The following is a 17051-nucleotide window of genomic DNA, read 5'->3' on the forward strand; positions in this document are numbered from 1 at the left end:
GAAAATGTTTCCTTTCAAGACAGGTGAAAACCTTTCCTGGTGTGTGGTTCCCATTTTCCTGCTAAATGTGAGAATAAGTTAGGACCAGGGAAGAGAAGAATTTAGTAGTAAAGAAACAATCTGAAGCCAAACTGGTTGGAGAAGGAAGGAAGGAAGAATGCCTCAAGCTCAGTCTTGCAAGGCACTGGGCACATTAACTTCTGATGCATCAAAACGGTTGCAAGTAGTTTAGTTGAAATCAGCGTTATTATTCATCCTTTAGTGAAGTGTAGTGAAGCATACTTACACTCAGTGAAGCATATGCCTACGTGCTTTTATGGGTTTGGACTAAGGGGTATAGGACAAGGTTGGCTTAAGCTCTTTAAAGTACAGGGTATCACCACGATTCTTGCTAAGATGAATCCTTGTATGTTGACTGTCATTATTCTAACATTAAATGTCATAAAATCAGGTAGGAAAAATTTGAGCAAAACCCTTCAGCTGAATTTGAGGGTTAATAAAATATCTTGTAGAATGCTTTATTTGCTTAAAATTTATTTTGCATATCATATAGCTTGAATGTATTACCTTACCAGTTAAATCCTTAATGTGCTAATGGCTATAAAAATTCACAGTAAGAAATTAATTGTTTGCCATAGGAGTTTGCAAACTTGATGCAAACAAAACCAGATTGCAAAGTGGATAAGAAATTGTACCAAATAACTGGAAACATGCTGAGTTCTTACTGTAAGTGCAGCAGTTTTCTTCTAGTAATTGTTGCAGAGCTGTTATCCATCAAAGCTATTAATGTCACTCTAAATTTTATTTGTATGGTAAGCCTTCCATAACTGCTGTTGTTTTGAGAAGGTGAGAAAGCGCTCATAAAAGTATCAAGACTGATTTTTTTCAATCATGTTGTAATTTCTGAGTAACTGCTGAGTACCCAGCCCCTATAGGAATTTGAGTGGCTTGGCTGGTGTCTCAATCAAGAGCATCACTGATCCAGATATTAAAAAAAGTTAGGTGGGTTTTTTTAAGTGGGAAGGCTTATTTTATTTTTAAGGCTTTTAAAAGGCTTAAATTTAAGCCATACCCTAGTGGCTTTTTAATAACTATATCCTCTGTTGCAATCACTTAGAGATTAAGGTGGTATTTCTACATACTATATCACTTGAGGAACTAAAGGGAAAAGAGAGTAGTATGCAAACTGTGTTTTATATACAGTTGCAATGTACGTTAAGTGTCAAAATGGTTTATGAATACTAATAAATGCGTTAGTGTACTTTTTTTTAGTCTCTAAACCTCTTCTGAAAATGTAACCATTATGGTCTGGTTAAAGCAATTAAAATATTTCATAGTAAGAAAAGCTGATAATGCATCATTCAGTGTGACATTCAGAATGGATCCATACGTTTCTTTTGAGTTGCAATATTTCTCTGTAGGTCCTTAATCAGAACTATGAAACAAAGATATTTCCTATTCTTCGTAGAAATGTCACAGCCCCCATTTATAAGCTTTTCCATTCTTGGAAGAAAGTTCAGCTTGCTTTCAGTGATTTCTTGGGAAGTGGGTGGAATGAGATTGAAAAGAGAACTACACTTTCCATCATCAAAACCTTTTTTCCAGTAAATATGTCTTCTTACTCAGAACTGCCAGCCTTTCTGTCTGGATATACCTGCAATCATGGAAACATTCTCTATTGGTGGAAGTGGGGGAGAAAGCCTATCTTTTGGACCCTGTGAGAATGCTGTCTTCTGAATAGTATCTGTGATAAATTTAGTCAAAAGCTGAGAACTGATTTTTATTTGCAGTCTTCAGCTATGATCAGATCACACCAGTTTTGGAATTTAACCTTTCTGCTGTCAAAGTCAATGAAGCATTGTTTGTCATGGGCATGTAAACACAGACTATTTTATATTGGTGTAACGTGTGCATATCCCAGGTTTTGAACTGTTTTATCAGCTGTATAAATTAATAATTGTTTTCTGATTCAGGGCGTGTGTGTGATTGTTTTTGTTTGTCTGACATGCCAGTAGCCTCTTGGTCTTTCTGTTTTCTGGCTCTTTAGCATATTTTTCCAATTTTTTTTTTTTCTTACAACCTATCAAGATCTTAAATAGCCATTTATTTAAAGATTTAGAAATATTTATTTCTGTATGTTCCTTCCCTCCATTAGATGTGCCAGTGGAAACCTGGCTTGATTTTTACTATGAGTGGAGGAAAAAAAAAAACAAACCAAACCCACGAGTAGAGTGTTTCTGCAGCATCATTCCTCTAATTTCAGATGTACAACATGAAAGCAGCTGCAGTCAGCTGACAGCTTGTGGTCATGTTTAGATATATGTGGGGAAGGGGCGTGCTGTTTTAAATGCATAATAAAGCCGTTGTTTCGTCACCAGGAAGCAGGGATGGTAGCAGCCCAGGGGAAATGAGAGACAGTAATGTTGCTGTAGTGGAAGGGAAGTCTTGTTGCATAGAGCCAGAGCTCTCTGCAGGCAGCTGTAGGGATGCACCAAGGCAAAATGGCACAAATGTATTTTGCTTTTTTTAAGGGTAGAGGATAGATGCAAGGAGCAGATAAAAGCCTGAGATGAATATGCTCAAAAGGAGGGTGAAGTTATTTTTTTTATGCTCTACTGCCCTTTACCTCTGTTGGTACCTTCCACTGAAATCAGGGTAGTTGTATTTTTAGCTTGCTGTGTTCAGCATCAATATGACAAGATAATTCTGTCTTTACATCTGTAAGCAGCTTTTACTATGTTTTCCTGTTTTCTGCCAGCTGCAGTTTACAAAGGATGTCACAGTACTGGTAAGAAATCTACAGTAGCCATTTCTCTGATGGGTTTGTAAGGCATGTTTTTCTTAATGATTTGTGAGAAGCAAGAATATGAAACAGCAAGTCTGTTGGAAATGAGCTAGATAGTCTCAGCTGAATTTTCTTCATAAAGCTAATCTCTTAATTTGTGGTTTGTGCCTGTGTTATTTGGTCGGTTTTCTCTGTGTGCTTTATTTTGCACTTCACTAATGCTCAGTGTAACATTGCAGCAGTACTGTAAATGCCTCGCCCTCCTCTGTACTTTGCTCTGTATTAATCTTATGGCTGCACTTGGGCTTTTATAATCTGTCTAGTGTTAAGACAGGGCACACTGATATTCCAGAATTGAGCATGTTATGATTTGGAGAGGAAATGCTGTGATATGTTACTATGTCTAAGCGTATAAAAGCTCTGAGAAATAATTTTAATCTTCTGTTGCATTGGCAGGCTCTGCATTGGCTCTTTATTTCATTCTGTTTAAACTGAATGAAGTCATGCTAAAGTTTTTCAATAATAGGGTATTGTTTAAGTATACTGTGTGCTTCTCGCTGATTTCTTATTTGGAATGTTCCGTTAATTTCAGAATGATAAATGCTACTTTTCTAAAAGGCTACAGAAACATACTAAGTGTAATATAACCATAGGAATCAGGCCCTTAAACATAAAGGTGCAAATAAAGGTGCACTAAGGAAATTAATCTGAGATTTTAGTTTGTGTTTTAATAGTGTGTGGAAAGTAGTTAAAAATGTTATTAATATTTTTGCAGTAAGATTTGTGTGCCATGTACTGTCTCCTGTAAAATGTAAGATAACTTATAGGGTGTTGGCTCGCAACAAAGATGTTACTGCTTCAATTTATTCATTTTCTGTTTAGGAACAGTAGTTTTTATGTAAAAGACATCTTAGAGGAGCATGTGTATGTATATTTGTGTGCACTTTCATATGTACTACGGTATGTGAACAGAGTTCTTTTATACAGAAAGTGAATAGAGAATTTTCCAGTGCTAGTTGAATTTATTATGCAGCATTTTAACCTGTTGATTGCTGTGAAATTCTCATTTCCAGCAATGTGAAGCTTACACAAGAAGGTGCGAAGTGTTGTGATAGAAAGCAAAATTAAGGAGGATTTTGGGAAACCTGCCTCAGTGCCCTACCTGCAGTATTTCCTAGAACTGGTCATTGTTTTTTTAATTGTTGAGGGCAGGAATGTAAATGATTTTACTTGTTCTGTTTCTGCACACTAAGGGGATGGAATGCTATTTTTATCTTTTTAACTAACATTTTGTCTAAAATTATAGGTGTGAATTCTGTACTTGTGTTCCCTCTCTTGAAGCTTAATCATGCAAATACTAGATAGTGAACTTTCCATCTCCCTCACTGCTGCATACTTATTTAATCTTCTCTCTGCAGGCGTATTCCCAAGATGCCTACCTGAAAGGCAACGAAGCCTACAGTGGTAATGCCCACAACATACCTGAACCACCGCCAATATGTTATCCACGCCTGACATCCACAGCTTCTGTTATGGCACAAGCTGGTGACAAGCTACTTTCCGACTTCTCACTGGGGAAACAGCAAGTCAGTAGACCAGTACGGGCATTGACACAGCCAGAGAGGGCCTACAGAATGGAAATACAAGTGCCTCCGTCACCAACAGACATTGCAAAATCAAACACAGCTGTGTGTGTTTGCAATGAAACTGTAAGGACTGTTATTGTGCCTTCTGAGAAGGCTGTAGATTTGCCATCTTGTAGAAATAATCATACTGGTCCATCACACAGGACAGAGGAAGTAAGATATGGTTTAAAAGATCAAACCAGTCTAAAAGCACGAACCACGTCACCATCTTCTTCGGTGTCCACTGCCATTGTACTTCCACAGACTCCAATAACAAGGCCAGTTGATCCGACTGGAACACTAAGTAAAGCTTCAAACTACGTAGTATGTCCAGAAGGAATCCCAAGCACTAGACCTCCTGCTCAAGCCACAGATTCACCCTCAGTCTCTACTAATCATTACAGTTCTCCAACCTCCCACCAGCACATAGACTGGAAGACGTACAAAACTTACAAGGAGTACATTGATAATAGGCGTATGCACATGTATGGCTCTCGAACAATACAGGAAAGGTTAGATAGTTTAAGAGCAGCTTCTCAGAATACAACTGATTATAATCAAGTGGTGCAAAATCGCACTGCTTCACAGGTACGGCGCAGGAGCACCTCTCATGACAGGGTTCCACAGTCTGTTCAGATCCGGCAGAGAAGCGTATCCCAGGAAAGACTTGAAGATCCCATGTTGTTGAAAGAGTGGCCACGAAGTGCTTCGCAAGATACTCTAACTTCACCTTCAGTTAACACAAGGAATCACAGGGCTCGATCATGGGATTATCTCAGCAAACAAGGTGAAGTGCTAGAAAATTTTCATTCTGAGAATTTGATTGCAGATACAAATGGAGATAGGAGAAAGACTTACAAGTGGACAGGGTTTACAGAACAGGATGATAGGCGAGGTATTTATGAGAGATCTAGACAGCACACATTTCACATGTCCCTTCGAGGACAAAATTTTTCTATGGCTCCGAGTGCTTATATTTCAGATAACAGGAGAACAGGTAGTCGAGCTTCTCTGCCTGGTTCTCATTTTCAGAAAGTTCCACCAGATATAAAAATGTTACAGCCTTCTCGAGATTTGCAAACTCCTGGGGGAGTTTCAAAATCTACAACTGTCTCACAAGAAAGATTGTCTCTTACACCAGCCAGAAGTTCTAAAAGTAGCTCTTTGAAGAACTCTGCTCCCTATGCAGCAAAACCATTGTTTCCCCTTAACCAGGGTCTGGATGCTATTGCCAGCAAAGACCAAAGAATAGTAAATCATTTGCAACAGAGTGGCCTGTTAAACCAACAGTCAAGGATCCGAGCAGAGGGTGCCCCAGATCACAAAACAGAAAGTGGCAAAACCATCCAACCCTCCTCTTTGTCTCCAGCTTCTGCCAAACTTGTTCAGCCAACAAGCGAGAGTTCAGCTACCTCTGACAATGTAGATGGTTCTATCAGACAAAAGATTCATGATTTTGAAAGGGAAGATGTCCAAGAGCCTGAAATTCTGCAAACGAATGGTCAGGAAAATGACAAGGACACAGTGGTCATGCGGGACAAATCACCTTCTGGCCACCAAACTCCACAGCCTTTGAGGCATCAGTCCTACATTCTTGCTGTAAATGACCAAGAGGCAGCCTCGGATACTACCTGTTGGTTACCTAACGATGCTCGGAGAGAAGTCCACATAAAAAGAATAGAAGAAAGGAAAGCATCAGGTTCCAGCCCACCTGGTGACTCCTTGGCTTCTATTCCATTTATCGGTGAGTTAAACTATTCCAGTGTACATCAAATGCTCTTCTCTGCTAAAGATGGAGAGCACCGTGCCAGGTAGCTGACTGCTGTTCCTGTAAACCCTGAGGCTGAGGAGCATGGGGGCTCTTTTCTCATCTAGAGTAATAATAGGTTGGTAAAACTAAAAATACTCTACAGGAGGAAAAAAAGTTCTATTTTGTTTGGAGTCCTGGAGGATTGGTGTAAAAATGTCTACAGTGGTTTAATATTTTTTTAGAGTTTTCCTTAACCTTCTGGAGAAGTCTACATTATATAACTGTGTCTGGTTATCACTCCACATAATGCTCTGGTGTTATGTATATGAACAACTAGCATTTGCAGCACCTTTCAAAATATTTTTTACTTCTCTAGTATAAAACAAATTTTCTCTTTACTGGATTCCAGATATGCATGTAAATCCATATAAGGGTGATTTGTGGAAAAATAGTCAGCTGAACAGGTAAGGTGAAAGCTTTCTGAGATGGATATGGGATAGAGGAAAGCTGATTTGGGTGAAAAGATAGCAATAAAATGAACGACTTTGCAAGTAAAGGTGCTAACATAGATATGAATCAAAACGTGGAAGCAAAATGTGAGAAGGCACAAAGATTCACCTGTGGGCTGTGACACAAGCAGGGTCGAAATTACAGGGATCTTAGAGGAAGAAGACTGAGCACTTTTGAGATAATTTGGAAGAAAAGAGTAGCTCATGGAAGGATTGCAAGTAGTTTAAAAAATAAATTAAAAGTCTAGTTTTGGATGCATGAGGAATTGTAATAATCTGCTGAAGACACAGTGTCAGTGGCAGAGCATTTCTGTTCTACTCAAGTAGTCAGTGCATGTGTTGTCTTTGCCCTGCTGTTATTGAGTTGTTTTTTCTTTTTTTGTGGCTGGTTTAATTCTTGGAAGTCTAGATGGTTGTGGACACAGCTTGATTTATACCCGACTCTGTGTTCTTGAATGTAGTATAGGAAGTCTTTAGAAAATGCTGTATTTTTATTCTCAAACTCATGTATGTGAAAAACAAGTCGTCTTAATACTCCTTAGATTTTTTTTTTTTTAACAGATTAGATTAAGGAAGTTAGATATATTGTTTTAGCACAGTTGTCTTCTATTGTGAATCTGCAGCAGTGATTTTTTTTTCCCCTAGAATTATCTCTAATATATGCTACTAGTTTTTAAAGTAAATAACCAAAAATAGCAAAGAAGCTTTGTGTGCATCAAAGAATGGAAATCATACAAAAGATAAAATAATTCTGTTCTTTTGACAAAATTTTGTTAAGAGGTAACAAAAAAGCTTTCTTAGTTAGCAGATGATTTTTGTATTGGTTTTTCTTTTTTTCAGTGGGAGTTATATAGATTTTTTTTTAGGGTTTTTTCTTACTGGATGCATCAGTATCCAGTGTAATGTTGGAATCTTCTTTAGAGCCTGTCAATTTTTCTTTAAGGATTAGTACAAGTTTGTAAGGCATGCAACCAGACTTTGTGCAAGGTTTTTTAATACTACACTTAAAATCAATGTTGGGCACTTAAGTTACGTGCAGTATCTGTACCCATTTAGGGGTGCTTTATGGGAGTTTTCAATCCAGTACAATTTAAATGTCATGTAAAAGTCAGATCAAGATCATCAAAATAAAGCCCAACTTTTCTTCACAATCTTCTGTCTTGATTTTGACAAAGTTTTGGACTTTTACTTGTATGACTTGCTTCCAGATTTTAGAGAAATGGGACGATTAAAGTTTCAAGAAGCTTTAAGCGTGGCAGTTGTACTGCATTCTGGTAGCAGCTGAGCAGTTCAGAAGAAACAAAGTTGTAACTCTAAAGTTAAAACTTCTTGGCATAGCACCATATGGGATTGTGTGAATTCTTATGAGTCCTCTTGGACTGAAACTTCCTGAATACTCCAGAAATACTAAGTATTTCTGCTAGAGCTAAGCTCTAATACTAATACTAAGCTGCTAGAGCATGGGCATGGTCTGAGCCAACACACTACTGGTGGCTGTCTTCCTCGCAAGAAATTCTTGTGTAGTTACAGGTGCTATGGAAAATTTCCAGTGCCATGAAATGAAATATAATCCTCTCTGAATAGGAAGAGCATCAAATGCCATTAGGAGTGGGCATCTTCCAAAGTTAGAATTAATATGCGTGATTCTAACTTTGCTTGTTCCACTTTCATTATGCTTAATTACAGCTTTACTTACTAAAAGCCGTACTTAATCAGGCGGATAAAACCCTAGATTTACCTTGAAACTCAGTTAAAGGCTGTTTAACTCTTCTGAAGGAAAATCACTTGGGTTTTTCTGTTTTGTGTTTTGACTTGGGCTTTTTCTTTTTTCCCTTCTGTCTGAGGATTGAGAAGATGTTACTTTGAATAAAGACGTGCCTTGGTGTTGGCAGCCCCCCTGCTTCTCATGAACATAATTGTTTTTTCCAGTATTAGGTTTTATTAGATATGGTTCATTTCATAAATGCACTTACTGAAGTTATTTGTACAGTAGATCTTTGCACTAGTGTAAAAATGCAAATTTGGAGGGAATAAATATCTTCCAAGGTTACATATTACTGCCATTTTAAATACTTTGTGGTGTGTTTATTTTTGATACCATTTTCTGCTCTTTGAAAGTAGTAGATACAGTCAGACAATATTTTGGTAGACATTTAGCCAGGAACAGTTGGCTTCTGCAGCAGTATTTTGTGACTAACCTGCTCTTGAGAATAGTGCAACATCAGGATGATTTTTGCTCTTTATAAGTAGCATGATGCCCTGCACCACAAACACAACAAACCAAGCAACATTTCTGTAAACTTGCGTACAGCAGATTCTTGCCGGGATTATGGTGGGTCGCTGAGGAACTGCCTTTTGACACTAGTCTTTTTGCAATGGCTGTTCTGAGGCAGGAAGATTAAATTTTGGTTTGCATTTGCTAATAGAAATGAGAGATCTGCTCAGAGCAAACCTAGTAGGTAGATGTAGTAACTTTCATAGGTGAAATTGGTTTATTTGAAAAAGATAAGATATTGTGTGCTTAAAATCTTCAGGTAAGCGGATGTTCTTGGGGGATGAGGAAGCTGCCAGTTTTACAGAATACCCTGGTACTGCAGGCCTCAGTACTTTCCGTGTGCTACTAAATGGAGGGTACTGTGGTTAGCTTGAAAGCTGCTATTTCTATTTCAGGTCCAAAGGCTTTGTTCTTGCAATGCTTTCTATTTCAAACTGTATCAGTTAATATAATGAAAGCTTACTCCTTTTAACCAGAAACGGTTTCTACCTGTTCTCTAAGACTAGTAGAAATACCATTACCTCTATCAGTGACTATATTGGCAATTATGGTGTTTAATGTACATTTTTTTCAGACTGGTGATTTGTACACAGCTTCTCAGTTAGAGAACAGCAGATGATAAATTTCTGACTTACTGGGTAATTTTGGATGTGTTAACTTGCACTGGGATGGAAATCAGAATGCTGCCTAACATTTTTGTAACTGTTGATTAAGAATATAGTTATTTCAGTACATTTCTTAGATGAGATGTCTGGTGTGCATGTCTGAGATTTGCAGCTAGCTTGAAACAATTTTTTTCCTTCTTACGCCATTTATTGTAGAGTAGAAAGCAATTGAAAAAAAGGATAATCCAACTCTCAGATTGAGTTGAATGAACTACCCATGAGTGAAATGGAGAAGCTGCTTCAGTACTTAACCTGATTGCAGTATGTCTAGCTGCCAGTGCAGTTTAGTGCTTTGGCCATTACTACTGGGTGAATGTTCTGACTTGGCAGTGGGTTGTCACATGAACATCAGTTTTGAATGGATGTTTTAAAATACTTGGCCTAAATCAACATCATCATGAAGCTTTAATTTTTTTTCCAATCAAATAAGTTTATAGTCATCCTAGTATACAGTTTTTCTTTTAGGCTTGCAGTAGCATCAGATTAAGTTCAAAGACTTTTCCTCAGAGGTGCAATCCTGGTTTTGAAAATATCTAGTACATCCTTATCCTAGAAAAAATTTAGGTCACTTTATTCCGCTAATAATTTGTGAATAACTGAGGGAAAATTAGCCAGATAAAAATATTTGACTGGACTTTGATAACACCAAAGTGTTGTAAAAATTAGATGAGTGTCCTCTCTGGCTGAAAGTGATACCTAAGGAAAGGTGTAATAACAGGACAAGGATATGTGATACTTAATGTTGTTACTTTCTATTCTTCAACCATTTGCGCTTTACAACCTGAGCCAAATGTGATTTTAAAGTGCTTCATAAATTCCTCCGTTCTCTTTTGTACTACAGTAAAATTTTGCTGTCCTGTATTGATTGTCCTACCCTGTATTGATTTAAATAAAGATTTGCCAGGAGTTTCACAGCTTTAATTACATGATATTTATTACTTTTTTTGCGCGTGTGTATTTTTTTAAAACCCATCTCCTGCCGGCTGAATTCCTGATACAGATGTAAGAGTGACCAGCAGACTGCTAATCTCGATTCACCCTTTCCATGTCACTCATGGCTTTATCTCTCTATTGCTTCTACCCTTGGTGCAGGCAACCAACCATAGTGATTTCTGTGCTAGTAATAAGGCAGACTCTGCTTTTCACCTTTTTATTTTGTTCCAGTATCTACTTTTCAAGAAACTTCTGTCCAAATAAGTATTTGTGTACTTGTTGATTGATAGGATAAATTTGGCTGGCTTCTAGTGAATTCTGCTCAACCTTCTTTTTAATTTTTTTTTTGTTACCAAATACTTCTCTTTTAAAAAAAAAAAAAAAATTAAAGTAAACTAACTAAGGAATTATGAGGTGAAACATTCTAAAACACCCAGCATTAGTTAAACTTTTCAGGCATCTTTACTGTATATGTGATGGTGGTATTCTTCTCTAATGCTGGAAGTAGAGGTGTGTAGGGTTTACCTTATCAGTACCTACCCTTAAATGATAAGTCACGTACATAACTCCCAAGTACTCTTTTTGAAAGTGTAATGAGTTTACTACCCTTGCTTTGTGAAATATGTTGCATGCCTTTCCACTTCTCCCTCGACATCTTTATGCCTCTCTCTGGAGGCTGCTTAGGCTTTGGTACAGAAGACAGTGTGAATACACACATACTGAATACAGTTACATTCTTGAAACTAGAAAATAAATTGATACACTTGGACAGCAACACTATAAAAAGGGCTATAATGGTAGGAACAGACAGGTTAAGGGAACAATGAGAAATATTCTCACATGCAACGAAGAAAAAAACTGAAAGAATGTACTCATTCTGTTTTCTCCTTGTGAGAAGAAATAAGCATCAGGCAAAGAGGAATTCTAAACCTCCAACTTCTGCAGCAGAGATCGTGGCTTGTCAACCCAAAATGTGTGGTTACCTTAAAGGACAAATGGTGGCTGAATACAGATAGTTGATATGGCATATTTTAAGGAGACTTTAATTTTAGCAAAGCCTGTTAGCAGTCAAGATGAATATGAAAACCTTCAGCCATTGTGATTTTTTTTTTCCCCTACAAGTTACTGCCTAGCTATTCCAAACTATGAAAATATAAATGTAACTGCAGTAGAAATTAGAGCTGACAAATGTTCATTTTTGAGGGACTGTTGCCTCCGTTATTTTAGCAATAGCATTGGCACAGCTTTTAACATGTCATCAGTGTTTCTAAGATAAGCATCAGTCTTCTGTTTCTTTTCAGGGTTTTACAGTGTGGCCTGCCAAATCACTATTGCTCCAGGCTGAAAATTTTGGCGTTTCTTATCCAAAGAACAATTTTTAAATCGTTGTGGTATATTGAAGTATAGCAGCCAAAACACAAAATTACAAATTAGCATTTTAAATACCGTTCCAATTCTCTGTAACTCAAAAATTGTTTTTAAAATTAAACCTCTAAATTTGAAGTCAATTCTTAACATTGAGAAGAGTGTTAATTGAATAGAAGCATCAGATTTGTTTGGTAATGGATAAAATTTTCAAAGCATAAATCATCCATAGTATATCATTATAACTTAAAATACTAATTACAGGTAATAATGCTATAGGGATTCTTGGCCAAAAAAAAATGTATTGAGAATTGTACTTTTTTATATGATAGGGTAGTACTGTGAACAGGAACCTTTAGAATTCTTTTGTATAGAAAGATAAATTTGTTTAACACTGAAATAAACAACTGACTGTAATAGATAAGGCTTTCAGAATAGTTTTACATGAAGGATAACCTTGGGAAGCCTTTTTCTATGTGAAACTCAATCAGTATAATAAATATATTATTTACATGAGTGTATTAGCAGAGGGCTGGATTTGATGTTTCAGGAGGCTTGTTCCAGTCGTGTTTGTGGCTTACAGAAATGAATGTGCTCAGCATACAGACATGTTTCTATTATATTCTCTTGGCTACAAGAGGATAATTACGTAAAGTAGATATATGAAGAAGTTCTTTGTAAAGACAATCAGTGCTATGAGTGCTGGAAGTACTTAACAACAAACAAACAAAAAAATCCCTTTATAAAGGTTCTTTTTTAAAAAAACAAGGTAGGGAGTCATAATGAATCCAGGCAATAGTGCATCTTCTTTCCAAATCATGTGTTTTAGGCTTGGAAGTCTTTAATTATTGGAGCTTTTACCCTTGCAGGTTGAAGTATAAAATGCAGCATATTGTTACGTTATCTGTAACAAAAAGTCACTGCTGTGGGGTATTTATTAGTCCTTTGTGCTATCTTGTGTGATAGCAACATTAGTTTCATATAGTTTATTTTTGATTGAGCAGTTCATTTTTGTTTTATTGGTTATTTCTGGCCTTCTCACTGTGCAGGTGAAAATTGTATACATGGTCTTTTTATTTAGTTGTTTTCCTGATAGGCTTTTAAGAAAAATGGTCTATATTAGTATGTCTGTGTTTACATTGAATTCAGCTTCTTTTAAGGTTTCTAGGAGATGAGGAGCCTCTGAGATAGACTTCTTTTTAACTTCCTTGCCTGTGTGTGGATGAAGATGGTCTTCCCACCTCCAGTATCCTGTCCCTCCCCTCTCTTTACCTCATGCATTCTTCTCACTGGTGCCTCTTCCTTGTGGTCTCTGTCCCCCTGCTCTGCTCTCCCTTGCTCTGCTTGTGCCTGTGCCTCAGCAGCCATTGCCTGACCCCTCGTGTACTGCCTGTCACTGAGATGAAGGAAGGGAGATCTGGTCCACATGGCTGTACCATAAGGCAAGTGCTGCCTATAGCAAGCTGGAGCAAACCTAAACTGAGAAGCACAGAGGAGGTATTAAATGTAGGACAAGATTTTAAGTTGTGCAGAGCATGTCATGATATCATGTACTGTGCAGTGCTTGAGTAGGCCAAGGATGCAGCATGCGAAATGGTTGTTGACAAAGGACTTGGAAGTAATGGAGTGCCTCCAAAGCTGGTCTCGCTGCAGGGTCTGTTCATGTCACTGTTATGTCCTGTATATCCGTCAATAAGGAAAAGATTTTTTTAAAAAATTTTTTTAATGCTTCTGATGAGTGTTTGATAGTTTTGTGCCGCCTTTTCTGCCACAAGCAAATGAATTTGCCATGTCAGATTCATTCTTAAGTTGTACCCCAAAAACCATAACCTGCTGTTTGAGAGAAGTATTGAAGGAATAGAGAGGCAATGATAAAAATACTTACTGTAACAGCTCTTGGGTAGATGCCATCTCAGTGTATAGAAACCTTCATTTCTGTACCTCCATTGAATCAAGTAATGATGTTAATTACTCTTTTAGCCCTTTCCTTTGGAGACAAATAGCAAGTATGAGTTACCTCTCTGTAGCCTTCCGCGGAAGGCTGAACTTCTTACAAAGTGCAATCGCTGTTACAATTCCATAAGATATATGAGTAACCAAAATTGCATTAAGTACTATGGGGGGGGCATCTTTAAACCATACATAATCCAAGAATTGGATATGGTTTTCAGATAGCAAATAATACTAAAGTACAGTTATCTTCAATATATGGAGTTTCAGAAATTGTATGTTGAGTGATTTTTTTTTTTTTTTTTTAAAACTTTTTTTATATGTGTGTGTGTTTCTGGTGTGTATGCTGTCTCAACACTTCACATGAAAAGCAGTATAAAGCTGTTTTAATTGTGTGTTACTGCACAGCCATTACATTTTTATGATTTGAATCTTCAAATCAGATAATAGTCTTTGATAAAATACATACTTGTTGAATTAAGGTTTGTAGCCACGTACTCTCATTGTCTGTTTAAATTGAAATGCCTAATGAATGTTTTAAATGGTATTGTGGTCTGCAATACACTTACTAAATAATACAATTCCTTCTTAGTCTGTTGAGGTGTTGAGATATTGCTTTCAAGACTATGATGTCCGAAGGGGAATGAACATGAAAGATGGCTTTACTCTTGGAAAGCTAGTTTTTTCCAGTCACTTTCTATTACCAGTGAAGAAAAAAATCTGAATGATAGCTTAAGGGTACTGAAGTTTAGCCTCTCTGGACTAAAGTTAGTCTGTGAATGTGCTGTCCATGATTATATGTTATGATGGATTAAAGTATTTCCTTAAAAAAAAAAAAAAAAAAAAAAAAGCCCAACAAATCCCATACACCACCCCCCCACCCCACCTCCCAACCAACCCCAAACAAACAAAAACAACCCATCTTTGAAGGATCATGAGGACTGGGGGAGGTCCCCGTTAACTAGAAAAAAGCAAATTGTGCACCTGTCTTGAAAAAGGACGAGAAGTATAATGCAGGGGAAGCAGTCAATGGGCTATATCTCAATCCTTAGGAAAGTCATGGAATTGATCCTCTTGGAACTTACTTCTAGGCACATGAAGGAGAAAGTGATTGATAATAGCTAGTGTGGATTTACCAAGGGTAAATAAGTGCTTAGCCAATGTGATTCTGTTTTATGAGATGACTAGATCTGTGAATGAGGGGAGGACACATGGGGGGTGGGCACCAACCTTGACTTTAGCAAGGCTTTTAACCTTTTCTGCAGCACCATCCTTGTGCCATAGTCTAGATGGGTGTACTGCTGGATATGTAGAAATACTGGATTATCAGGTATAAAGGGTACTGGCTAAGGGTTTATATTCTGCCTGGAGGCTGGTTATAAGTGGTGTTCTTTAGGGTCCATCTTGTTTATATCTTATCAGTGAGCTAGAGAGGAGATGGCATGTTAAGTTTGCAGACAACACCAAACTAGGGGGTGCAGTCAATACACATGAAGGTGTATTCAGAAGGACTTACACCTCTAGGCTAGGAACCTCTTGAAATTGAAGCAGAGATGATAAGTCCTGCTCCTGGAATATGCTGACCTCCTGCAGTGGTACCAGCACCTTACTGGTGATGAAGACTAACACTGTACTGGTCTGCATCAGTAAGAGTGCAGCCAGGATATTGAGGGAAGAGATCATTCCTCTTTATGTGTCATTTTTTGGACAAAAGCCCTAAGCAGCATGGTCTGAATTCAGTGCTAACCCTGCTCGGAGGAGGAGGATGGGCTAGGAGACCTTCCAAAGTTTGCTTCCACCTGAATAATTCTGTGATTCATTTAAATTACATTTAAGCTTCTCAGAATGTGCCTCCTTTTTATGTTCAAGTGTTCAGGTTGTTACTTTCAAACCTTTATGTGTAATCCTGAAGGACTGCTCCAGGAGAGTCAGGTGAAAAAAACCCCAAACGTAAATATTATTCATTATAAAATTGTATTGTAGCAACATAGTAGGGTATGATACAGATCTGTACTTTGTTTTCCAGTGATTTTTTGGTGTGCATTACTTTGAATTTTTGAAAAATGGTTTAACACTTGTTCTTTAGTTCTTCATTCACAGAGTGGGAATAGTATCTCTTCTCTGTCAGGCTTTCTCACCCATGTAATTCTTAATTTTGAAATATCTAGTTCTGCCTCTGAGTCCATTCAGTGTAAATTTGTCTTTGCAGAGTCAGAATGTTAGTATTTTTCCTGATCACTTACATTGCGTACAGATGTTGCCTCTCTTTGTAGGTCTCTGATCTCCAGCTGCACTGCAGTTTAAATGTACTTTGATACACTGATTTCTCTCTGCTTTAGCTAGCAGATCAGTTTACTGCAAGTTACTCCAACGCAGTTAGACCTATGTTGCCTGTTTATTACAAGTTTTCAGTGTCTTATCCCCTGTAAATGTTTTTGTGTTGAAAGACTCTTTCTGAAAATCACTAGTTGCAACTGTTGACGAGTTGCATGCTCATGTTCGGACAGAGGTGACAAGTGGCATCTTCCCATTTGCCAGAGATGGTCACCATGCTGGTTCATTTTCTGATGGCTGGTCTCTTGGGCGGTTTCATAGACAATAATGCAGAACAAATTGTATTTGTATCCTTTTCTCAACTGAAAAGTAAAACTAAGTACTAGTCTGGGAGTCTTGGACCTTTTTTGTTACAGATATTTAAAGGGACACTGGTAATCCGTGAGATAACAAACTGAAAGAATTATTTTGTGTGGCTTCCCCTCTGGCTTGTTTTTTCTATACACTTCACCGCATTTCGGATACAGTAGTTTTCATTGATTGGTGAACCAAATACATCCTTTCATATGCTGTACAAGGAGTTTTGGGGTGCAAATACACTGATTAATCAAGGAAATTAAAAAGAGAGGACAAATACTGCAAATGCTAAAAAGTCAAAGTGCAAGGGATACATGTAGGTTTTTGGAATTTGTTTCTTACTGGACAGCAGCAATCGTGTTTGCGAATACATTAAATTATTAGGCAGTAACTCATGGTGTACATCATGGTTTGCTCTGTAATCACTTTATATCATAGAAAAGTTTGCCATTAGCTGATCTTCAACCTCTTCAGGGATTGAACAGTTACTTTCCTCCTGTACTAATGTCATTTGCAGTTTCTTTAAAGCTTGCTTATTTCTAAAACCACTTTAATGTTGATTT

At 37.5% G+C, this 17051-nt stretch overlaps 1 protein-coding gene across 2 annotated transcripts in view; it reads left to right on the forward strand.

Moving 5' to 3' along the window:
- Positions 1-17051, forward strand: part of ARHGAP21 (Rho GTPase activating protein 21) — a 118380-nt gene that overhangs the window by 83437 nt on the left and 17892 nt on the right. The window contains exons 7-8 of one of the 2 annotated variants that reach the window (XM_074900140.1): positions 2759-2788; positions 4204-6154. In XM_074900140.1, the coding sequence (XP_074756241.1) occupies positions 2759-2788; positions 4204-6154 (1981 nt within the window). The remainder of the gene's footprint in view (positions 1-2758; positions 2789-4203; positions 6155-17051) is intronic. The other variant, XM_074900141.1, reaches the window with a different exon arrangement.

The sequence above is a fragment of the Athene noctua genome, chromosome 2 (assembly GCF_965140245.1).
Source record: "Athene noctua chromosome 2, bAthNoc1.hap1.1, whole genome shotgun sequence".
Classification (NCBI taxonomy): Eukaryota; Metazoa; Chordata; class Aves; order Strigiformes; family Strigidae; genus Athene; species Athene noctua.